This window comes from Dinoponera quadriceps, unplaced genomic scaffold, assembly GCF_001313825.1.
Source record: "Dinoponera quadriceps isolate SergipeBrazil2010 unplaced genomic scaffold, ASM131382v1 scaffold717, whole genome shotgun sequence".
In the NCBI taxonomy this organism is placed as follows: Eukaryota; Metazoa; Arthropoda; class Insecta; order Hymenoptera; family Formicidae; genus Dinoponera; species Dinoponera quadriceps.
In genome coordinates, this window is record NW_014555639.1 from 253,054 (window position 1) to 264,749 (window position 11,696).

Genomic DNA, 11,696 nt, shown 5'->3' on the forward strand with positions numbered 1-11,696 from the left:
ATGAAATGTCACGTCGCACCGGGATTAAATGTCGCCCTGCGCTACGTAATTGCAGTACGCAACGGTATTATCCCGGGGAATCGCATAATGGACAAGTTTCTTGCACTTGTCTCTACTTTGTGCTCCTGCCGGCGTTTCTCTCTCTACTGTGCGGGGAGATGCCTCGAGATGAGCGTTACGTAAATTCGCGAAATTTTCACTGTTGACGGGGCGAACGAGAGAGGTGAGTTTCTGGTAGTTTTAACGGATAAACCAGAATAATTTCCCGGTGAAAGAGATATTTTGTATTCACTTCTCGACGACACGATCTAAGCATTTTTGTGCTTAAACTGAGAATTATATTAGCTTGAAGTTCTTTCGGTCTAATATTTTTCCGCCTCAGTTCATAGAAATTATTCTTGAATAACAAGAAAATGATACTTTTAGTGGCATTACATAGGATTTTTTCATACAAAAAAGTTGTATTTTGCTTATGAGATTATATATTCTTGTTCATATATGAAAATATGATTCTTGAATTAATACTAATTTCTTTCCTGTGTAGTATTGAAGATTCAAGAGAGAAGTTAACAAGTGTCAGTATCGATGTAGGTCCTCATCTATAGGCCATCTAAATAGGCGCCAACTGTCCTTAAAAGCGTCAGGGTAGCGTCAACATTTCGATTCGGGGTTGCTTCACAACGGTTCCGGTACACCCGGATGAAGACGCGCGTCTCCGCGAAGGAGTCACGTTGGAAGGCGCGCGCGTCGGGAAAAATTCGCCACGACGCACGCATCAAATGTCACATCACGCGCGATTAAATGTCGCCGAGCGTCGTACAAAGTAATGGTATTATTCAAACTAGCCGTATAATTATGGTAATTGTACGGCGAGGCACTCTCAAAGTGAGCGAACGAGCGGACGACGGAGCAAGCGACAGTGCGAGCGAACGATGCGCGCATGGCGGGTAAACGCGTGAAATTTACAGGCTTTATTAAATCCCTCGGACACGTCTCATTTGAAGACATTGTCCGCCGTGCCGGACGATCTACCTAAAACTAAGTTGCACAATCTCTGCGGCGATCCGCATAACGCTGCATAATGCATCTGTCGGGTAGTCGAGACATCGAGTATCAATTTCATATTACGTAATCGAAGGGAAGAGACGCGGGGAACTCGGGAGAAAGAGAATGAGAAAGGAGAGGTGCAGAGAGAGAGAGAGAGAGGAAGACAAACCGATGCAGGCAGACGAGTCCCGTCCCGCGAGCTGGTCCACACACGAACTTTCTTATTCCGCCCCGTAGACTCGCTTCCGGTTGTGTAACAGGCGCTTACGTCGCCCGTTGCATCCACCGTGTGTGCGGATCGTCTCTTCCGCTCTCGCCGCGTCGTCCTTTGCGGTTACGAGCGCGCGCGCGCTCGGGAGCACCCTCGTGCTATGTGTACCTCCACAAAAGATCGCCAGTTTTGTACGAGCTTTTTTAATAGAACTCGTACAAAAAGGTAGGCAGAAGACGCGAGAGTGAAAGAGACAGGGACCAGGGAGATAGAGAGTGAGAGAGAGAGGGGGGATCCAGTGCAGCTTGACGATGGCTTGACAAACGCCGGCAGTTTTTCAGCCGCCCGGCCGACTGTCCATGTATCAGAGAAACGGGGAATACGAATGCAGGAAGTAACGTATCCTGTACGCGAGCGATCGCTCAAGGGCCGCGATCGAGTGATTCGGACACGTTCCTACAGCTCGTCTCGATTTGACCACCCGACTCGAAGTTTTGATGCTAGTCTGACGCTCTTAAGGATAGTTCGCGTCTATTTAGATGATCTAATTAATACTAGATAGACTAATTAAAACTTACTTTGACGATACCGACACGTGTCAACTTCTCTCTTGAATTTCAAATTCTATTAAGTACTAGAAATTGGCATCGATTCAAGACTCATGTAATGTCTTACATTTCCGCTTCTGCTATTTTAACGTCCAAATAAGTTATTCGAGATAGTGTTAAGGTGAGATTTGTATGTGGAAAAAAAAATTAGTACCGTATTCTCGCATTTAGAAAGAATATCTAATCTTATGCAAAGATAAGACGTTTTTACATGAAGATATTCTATATAGTTTCACTATAGATATCATATTCTTGTTATTTAAAAATAATTTTCATGAATTTAAATCAAGAATTGTATGTGTTTGAAGATATCGCGTTCTTTCTATCTTATATTTTTTCCTCTCAATTCATACAAATTATTCTTGAAAAATAATTCTTAGTAACAAGAATATTATTTGATATATTATTGATATTTTTAATAGAATAGAATTCCTTCATGTTAGAACAAGTTTTATTTTCATATAAGATTATATATTCTCATTTACATATGAGAATATGAATTTTGAACTAAGACTAACTTTTTTCTATGCGTAGATTTCATTTTAATGCTACTTTGAATAACCTATTTTGAGGCTAAAACAGCGGAAACGGAAATTTAAGACATTATCAGATTCAAAAGAGGAGTAAATTCCTTAGCATTCCTTCCACATACAAATTCAAATTGAACCTGTTTTATTATTTTAGCTCCTACTGTGTTGTGGAATTGAAGGTTTGACATAAGGCTAAAGTTTCAACTCAGGCAATTGCCTGACGCGATATATGCGTACGTCCCTTAGCGAATATTTATGTACCTTCAGAAGAAATTTGGAAAAGGAATTTTATAATGTAGAGAGGAAGGAGTTTTTATTATCTTGTTTACAACTCATCGGTGTCATGTGAGATCGATGAACATTAGATTTCATGTAAATAAATATTATGAGTAATATGATAAATAGGTGTGGATGAATATTCAGAATAGATTAATATAAATATACAAGGTGTCCGAAGGTTTTTTTCAACAACTCGTCTGTAGGTGAAATACGTTAAACTGAGTAGAAAAATCATTTGCCATTTTGCAAAATTCGCAATAATTAATTAGTAATTCATTATTCTGTGCAAGCTAATGACCGCACGGAAAACGGACTCTGTATAAAGAAAAATAGCTTACTTCTGAAGACTTCCTAGCAGCGACAGGTATCAACTAGTAGCGAGAAGCGTGATTCTTTTCGTCACGTAAACTTTTGTTACATGCCGTTTGTTGCTCGCTGCTTTACTCCGCTTCTATAAATCAATCGATGCTCATCGTTTCTAAAATACCTTCAGAAGTAAGCCATTTTTCTTTATACAGACTCCGCTCTACCGTTTTCCGTGCACTCATTAGCTCATACAGAATAATTAGTTCCTTATTAATTATCATGAATTTTGCAAAATAGTGCGTGACTTTTCTACTTAGTTTAACACATTCTACCTGCACGTGAATTATTGGAAGAAAACTTTCGGACACCCTGTATATGAAAGGTATTGATGAACAGTACGGATAGGTACAGATGATGAATAGATATAGATGGTAATATATAATAAGAAAAGGCAAGACGAATAAACTGAGAACATAAGAATCATAAAATTTTGAATATATCGAAGACCCAGGCCATTAATAGGCGTTAGTGAATAACCTGATCAGGTTTGAGATGATATAATGTGAACGGCAGAGCAACAGAGAGAGAACTTCACGGTGTTCAAAATGTAAAGTCGAAAATAAAATTTGGAAGATTTAGACTCCTAAATTATAATAGTCATTATACAAGGCTTCTTAGTATTCTTCATTCAGGTAGTTAGCTCCTTCCTCCTGAAAACTCACACTGAAAGTCTACTTTGGAAAGTTTACTTTGGCGCTGTCTCGTCGCGAATCTCGAAGCGCATGCAACGACGCGTCGCGCAACGCGCCCCGCCAAGTGAAACGCCGTCGTTATTAGAGCACTCGCCGCCGTTTCACGCAGGGAGGTCTTCTGCTCTCGCGTGAGAAGAGAGCGCGCTTCGTCAGTGAATCGTTAATCACCCGCGAAACTGGAGCGCGAAGTCGGAATCAGCGGCGTCGGAAAAATCGGTCGGTCCTTCTGATAGCGGCCGCCGGGCGCGATGATGCTTTTCAGCTAACGACGCGAGCGTGCTTCGAGGTATTCGCGGCGTAATTCAGGCCGTAAATGAGTCGGATGCGAAACGGGGAGGAGGATGGCGCGGCTCTCCGGTCGACCGTGAGAATGTGGTCGCGCGGGAGAATCTTGGGATCGCTCCCTTCGAAGTGTTTCGGAACGTAATAAGGGCGATCGTGGGGAACGGAAGGATGTATAGCCCGGGAAGGGTTGCGCGGAAGACCTTTCCGTTCTGTCGAACGTTTATCATGAACCAATTTCGCCGAAGAGATCGATGGCGCCCGGGCGCGTTTCGATTTTACGCACGGTGATAAACGGGACCCGTTATTGCGCCGAGAAAGCGAGGGGGAAATATGAAGGTCGAAATTATTTACCTCGACATCCCGTGTCGGAATTATTTGTCGTGGCAACCCGTGTCGAAATTTTGGCCCTATGTTAAACCTTGAATTCTACAACACAGTAGGAGCTAAGATAGCTGTCAATTTCATTTCTGATGATATATCTTCACTTTTATCCCGATGGTGTCATGAATTTTCCTTTTCGCATTAAAAATAAATCTATATACGGAGAAGAAAATTTCCATCAATTTAAGATTCGTATTCTCATGTGTGAGAATATATAATCTTATATGAAAATAAAACCTGCTCTTACATGAAGAAATTTTATATTCCATTAAAAGTATCGTATTCTTATTACTCAAGAATAATTTTTATGAATTAAGGTGACAAATTCTTGGATAGAAATGACAATATCTTCAAACTGATGTAATTTTTAGTTTGAAGATATCGTTCTTTTTATTCAATATTTTTGTCTTTTCAATTCATGAAAATTATTCTTGACTAACAGGAATGTATTTTTAGTGGAACTATATGGAAATTCTTCATGTAAGGGCAAGTTTTATTTTTATATAAAATTAGATATTTTTATATATAGAAATGAGTCTTGAAACAGTACTAGTTTTTTTTTTCTGTGCGTAGGATTAAAAGTTCAAGAGGGAAGTTAATAAGTTAATCATTATCATTAGAGTATATTTTTATTATTCCACGGGCCATCTATATATAAGTAAGCGTAAACTATCCTCATGAATGTCAAAATAGCTTCAAAATTTGGTCTCGGGAATTTCGACGACTACAAATTGAACTTTTATAACGCGGAATAGACAATCTCCTCGATGATCTCCGCTCTCATGGAAGCTCTAATTTAAATAAATTAACAAAAGCGTGCTCGCGCGCTCAGTGCGTTGCGTTTCCGTGTGTACGGTCAAGAGAAACAACCTGTTATTATCGGCGAGAACATGTTTTAATACATAGAGCATATATAATTCTTCTCTCTCTCTCTCTCTTTCTCTAAGACTTAACAGGAGTACTTAAGCCTTCAGCGGGACGTAATATGCTTTCCGCCAGTGTTGAAATCTTCTGACGAGATGGAAAAGACTGATAAGTGTTTTACGACGCGGAAACGCACAGTGGGAATCGAGGATATAGGTGTACACCTGAACGAAAGAAAGTTGCCGTCTAATGGCACCAATCATCGCTACGCTCGCGCGTAGAAAAGTTGATCACGACGCGAGCGATTCTTTCCGCCGTAATCGGCTGTACGGAGTGCACGTCGTATGCGGGTACCCGGAAACGCCGTTCACACAACGTCGCGGAGAGACCGGGAGGGAGAGAGAGAGAGAGATATCCGTACTATGATTATTAAAATAATACACGTATACTTTCAGCAACATTGTTAGCCATAATGGTGGGTTTCACAATCGTGCGCGATCTCGTGGATGCGATGAACGCGCACTTTCTAAAGAATATGTGCCCTACTCGCGCGGTGGGCGCGCGTGACGCGGTATCGGCAGGCGCGGAGGCAAATTCTTCTCGCAAAAACGGAACAAAAGGATGACCCGCAAAAGGATATCCTCATCTTCGGGCGATTATGGGCGAAGAGAAATCGAGCGCTTTGTGGACGCGCGCTCGGACGATTTGACCACCGTGCCTTCGCTTTCACCGATAGTTTTCACATTGGCGCAGATACATAAGTCGGATTGGGTACAACAAGATAATACAGCCGAACGTGCTCGGGTCCGGTTTGCGGAGAAAGGAATATGATGGTAATCTTGGGAAATCTCCCGAAGAAAGTAGAAGAATAGACCAATTTTGCGGCCCAGTAAGAATAGGATTAGGATTTTGTGGACTTCTCGTGACACACTTTTGTGAACCCCTTTGTCCCGGCACTTTGAGCTGTCTTTAATCTCTAATTTGCGTTGGATTTTCGAAGTTGTAATCTTTCATCACCTTTATAACTGACTATGCTATTTTCTTTATTCCGCATCAAAAGAAGTTGAGACACAATGTCTCGACGAGAGGCTTCTCATTGAAAGACCCATTGATACGTCTAAACAACCTGTTCAATAAATGCCATGGATATCTAAACAAAAACACATCGTTAAAAGTCTACTATTAAAAGGGTCAGACTTTACCTGTTGGTGGAAAAAACTTTTCGTCGGTCGAAAGCATCAAAGCCCGAGGCTTTGTTCGCAATATGGGCATAGTGAATTCTTCGTCAGGATCTTTCAGTATCGTGAAAAACAAATCATTAACAATCGATACAACAGGTGCCGCTTTGAATATTCTAATTACTAATTAGTATTCCGGAAAAAAAGGCATTTCTTCGTCTCGCACATTTTTGCCACATCGCCGAGTATTGATTGTTTTTCCGCCCGTTAATGTCACTGTGAGAGATCGAACATTTTCCGAACAACAATTGTTTGTTCGTCGTCTTTGACAACAATATGCACGATGTTAAGAGAGCTAATCACGATTATATATATAGAAATAATTATGCAACTACAAACTTGGATTTGCGTATAAAAAAGTGAGGCGTGTGAATATGTTGGTCCGTGACGAACAATAGCAGAGGTTACACATGTCGCAAGTTCGAATGAGTTATACGAAAACCAATAAATCTGATGTAATTTTATGGATTGTTTGATGCCGTATCAAATAACTTGTGTATATATTGATGTGATATGGTATATTATTTGGGACAAGAAAAAGTCAACTGAATGGGATAAGATGGGAATATTTCTATATTATCTTAATAATTCTTATTACTGCTAAATATTACTGTTATATTTTTAATTAACTTTAGATCGCTTTGCTGATATTATTTAGTGCATATATTGTGCAGGCCTGCACTCATATTCTGTGGAAGATGAAGACTGAATATCTCATCAAATTTGTCAGCATTAAACACAAGAATCTTGTACGGGATTTGACATAAAGGAAAAAAAAATTAGTAAGACTTATTTATGATTTATACATCAGTGATGACATAAATCATCTTGCCTTCAACCATTTCTTATCTTCAACGCTATTCCATCATACCCCGAGTTGTGGGATAAGATGAAGTCCAATAGTCTTTTGAAAAAGTTTTTTTTCCACTTTTTACTTCTTTTAATCTCAATTTAGTCATACAACATCAACGTTTAATCAATGTTAATTATAAAGAAGTTTTAATAAATATCTTAATTAAGATTGTTTCGTTTTCATAAAGCCTTCCTCTTACCCCGAGTTTCCTTACGTTTTAATATAAACGCAATTTAATATTTATAATTATTAATAAAACGTGATAATACAAAATGTTTAATTAAAAATTTTGAAAGTTCACGAGGCGTTTTAGGCGAATATTACAACGATTTACAACGACGGTTGTACAGGTTGCAACGGTCGATAAAGAGAATGAATCGTACGATCCATGGATCACCGTTGGCTTGCAGGCGCCATCGTGTACTGTTCTCCCAGGTTGATCGTGGCATTGTAACAGCGTTACCTGCTGCAGGACACATAGCTCGCCAAGCTCAGAGAGAGCTCTTCTCTGCTCCCTCAATAAAATACATAAAATTTTCATCCGATTGCAATTAATATTTAATGGTTAATCACTGATGCTACTAACAGTTAATTTATTAAAATTAATAGTTAATTACACATTTTAATTACAATTCAACGTAAAACTTTATTACCAGATCTCTTTATGTTCTCGGAAGGTACAAATATGTTTTAGCAAAGATTATTAATTTGAAAATAACAGAAACGTTCTTATATTTTTATTATTTTGACGATTCAAATTAAATTTCACTCTTCTAACGACGTAACTTCCACGTTATTTGTATTAGAAGGATATTAACTGAGACTTTATCCGCACGTGATGGAGTAGTAAACATCCTACAGGCGCCTAATAGGGCTTGTAATAGAGCTTGTGGTACTAATTACGTAAAAGTGCGCTCGTAGTGCACTCGTAGTTTATTCGAGATAAACAACTAATTTTGCTGAAAAAACGTTGTCAATCTTAAAAAATAGCAAAATATCTTTGAAAACATTTATTTATGATACATAAAGTTTTCATTCAACAACATTGACGGGAAGATTTCCAAAGGAACGTCAAGATGGAAGGTGCGAACGAACGAGTAGTTTCTTTCGCGAGAAATGCTTTTATTAACACAACACAAGGGGGGGGGGGATAATAATAAATAATCGTGCCGCGCGAGAAATAAATAAGTCGAGAGTCATGTCGGAGCAACGACATTCTCGCGTAGTCCGCGGTATTGATCGCCGGCTGATCACCGCGACCGATATTCTCTCCGCGGGCTCCGTTAATACGCGCTAATTACCCGAGGAGAAATGACGGCTGTCAGTGGTCGTCGGTTTCGCGGGCGATTTCACCGGACGAATTTCAATCGAAACGTCGTCGATCCGCGGATCGAGTCCACCTGTCATGGAAACGCTCGGAAAAGTTTCCGATCGGAGTCGCTCAATTATTCCCTAGATTTCTATAATGTTTTCTAGGGAATGATCGAACGATTCCGGTGGGAAGTCTCTTCGAACAATTCCACAATTTAGGTGCCTAATGGAGGGGGGGGGGGGGATCTTTCGATCTTCGGATTCTCAAACTTTATCGAAAATTTAATTAACCCAACTCTCGATATAAATTCTCGATAAGTTACCGAATCCGGGGCGTCGCGCTCGACGTGAGCAAGCGAGTCTCATGAGACGACTCTTGGATTATAGCCGACGCAGTGCCGACAGTCTTGGGACGAGAGGGAGGAAGAGGAGGCAGGGAAGGAGGAAGGAAAGGAGAGTTCTATTGTTAACGAAACTGACGATACGTTTCTCGTCAGCGCGTTGATGCGCGAAGCTGCTTCCGTGATTATTTGGCGTGCGTTTCTTTGGTCGTATCTCGTTTGCCGACGATACATTGATCGATCCGTTAGCGGGGCGGCGTCTCGGCCGGTGGTCGGTGAGCCGTCGTTAGGACGAATAGTTCGTGGAGCCGCCTGAGGACGAGGACGACGACGACGAAGAGGAGCCTACCGAGCTGTAGGAGCTCGAGCTGCCGGGCGAGTAGTAGCTGTACGCGAGATTTTGAGACTCCACACCGTTGCTCGGCGACCAGACGCGGGAGTACGGACCGTTGCCGTCCCACGTGTTGGCGGGATCGTAGCTCGACGTAGTCGAGAGCGAAGGCGCCACCCCGTACGCCGTCGCCGGTTCCATGGACATACCTGTGGCCGAAAAGCTTTTCATTCTTCGCGCACTTGACGAAAGCGGCGTGAGAAGCACTCTTTCTCGCCGAGGATTAATCGCAATACTTCTCTTCGCGAAATTCATCGAGACTGGTGAGATGTTTGAGGGAGTTCGATAAGAATTCGATGAAATTGGCACTGCGTATACGTTAAAATACTATCTAACTGCTTGTGTAATGAGAAAACAATTAACTTCGAGAGCTGAGACATTTCCAACTGATGTTGGCAATTTTTATATGTGTTTCTTGAGGTTAACGCCATTTTTAACTCCTGCTTTTAATAGCTCTTGAATTAAAAATAAGATTTTGATTTTGAAAAACTACGAAGATATTAAAGACTAATATGCAGAGGTTACATACAAATTTCAGAATTATTGACCATTCAGTTTTAAAAATGCAAAAGTGTAAAGTTCATAACTTATAGTAATACTCTAAATATATATACATATTTAAATACTTATATGCCTCTTTCTATTACCTGTGTATCTTTATCTCTATTAAATTAATTGATACAAAAATATAGCATTTATAAAAAGAGAACAAAAAATAATATAAAATATAATAATACAATCTTCTTTAATTGATTGAAAAATAATATTTTCATATTTTTAATATTGTGTTTACCTCATGTATGTTTACCTCAATTCTTCATTTCAAATTAATATTAATATTTATTATTTAGATTATTTATTATTAAAACAGTGAAATAAAATATAGGAATGTAATTTTGCTTGACAGTTATTCAATTTATAAATGATTCCCTTGAGAGATGCCACTGAAAATATAACATTAAGCCTTCCCAGATAACATTAAGACATCCTAAAACGTAAAAACGTCTTTTAAACAATAAGATATCTAAAAAACGTTTCTGAGACGATTTAAAAAATGTGTTGTTTAAGTTACAACCTCCTTAAATATGCTAAAATGTTTCACCGAATAACGCAGCTGGACGAAAGGTTGCAACCTCACCTAATGTTTCATTTTTACCTTGTTTCTTAGTAATTATTAGATATTGATCTATAAAACAGTTTGAACTCATCGAGCAAACTCACGTTGCGACCTTTTATCCACCGAATGTCATATTTTATCTTCTTTATCCTTTTTCTTTTAATGACATCGATTAGATTATTCTCGTAGGGCTCACTTATGAAAATGCCATATACATCTGCCAACTGTTGGAATCGTTCAAGACACATGTACGTACCCATCGGCATCATCATGCCGCCCTTCTTGAGGAATTGCATCGCGACGAATCCGATGACGACGAGAATGGCGAGCTTCGACAGGACGAGGGCTTTCAGCGCCTTCAGTCCGATTATGGCGACGAAGATGGGCATGAGAGCCTTCAACTTCAGTTTCAGCAGCAGCAAGAACGGTAACAAGAGCTTCTTCTTCAAGAGTCCTCGGGCCTGACTAGTAGCCGCTTCGTTATCCTTGAATTCGACGTCCAGGTCGGCCAAGCTCCTGCTGGGTCTGTACTTCAGCCTGGCGTCGACCAAGGGCAGATCGAGCCCGTAATCGAAACTCCTCAGATACTTAACGGTCCTGGCGACGATCGCCTCGTCCAAGGTCTCCAACGACCTCGCCTCCGTGCTGATGCCCAGCTCGCCGTCGAGATAATCCAAAACATGATGCTTCAGGCAAGAAGTCCACGACTCGGTCGCGACGCACTCGCTCAAGGACTTGGCGAGGAGGTCCTGGTTGGCCGCGCAAGATCCAACTAACAGAACGATCGCGCCTATCGATGCAATCAGTCTCATGTTGGGGTGCTCCTTCGTTTCCTCTCGACGGACTAACTCGGCGACAATCTCACCGCTCTCTCGCGCGCGCGTTTCCCTCCCGCGTCTTCCTCGCCGCGACGACGCTCGCGTCGCGCGTCTCAACGATAAAAATAAAAAAAAAAAGGGGGGAAACGATCCGATCGATCGTTCGTGCGTGCGTGCGTGCGTGCGTGCGTTCGTGCGATGATCGGCGATCGAACTGCGACTGACGGAGGAGTGGCCCGCCCCTTTTATTTAATTTGTCCCCCATGAATCTATGTTATTCGGTCGCGCATGCCGGGAATCGACGATCGCAGGAAAATTATTCAAATTTCACTGGCATAGAGCGTCGTCGCGTCTCTTCCCCCTC

At 41.0% G+C, this 11,696-nt stretch overlaps 1 protein-coding gene across 1 annotated transcript; it reads right to left on the reverse strand.

Moving 5' to 3' along the window:
- Nucleotides 1-9,292: 9,292 nt before the first annotated feature.
- Nucleotides 9,293-11,326, reverse strand: LOC106744944. Its single transcript, XM_014620127.1, has 2 exons — nucleotides 10,771-11,326; nucleotides 9,293-9,546 (listed from the first exon to the last, which is right to left on the reverse strand). The coding sequence occupies exons 1-2, from the start codon at nucleotides 11,324-11,326 to the stop codon at nucleotides 9,293-9,295; spliced, it is 810 nt and encodes a 269-aa protein (XP_014475613.1).
- Nucleotides 11,327-11,696: the final 370 nt, after the last annotated feature.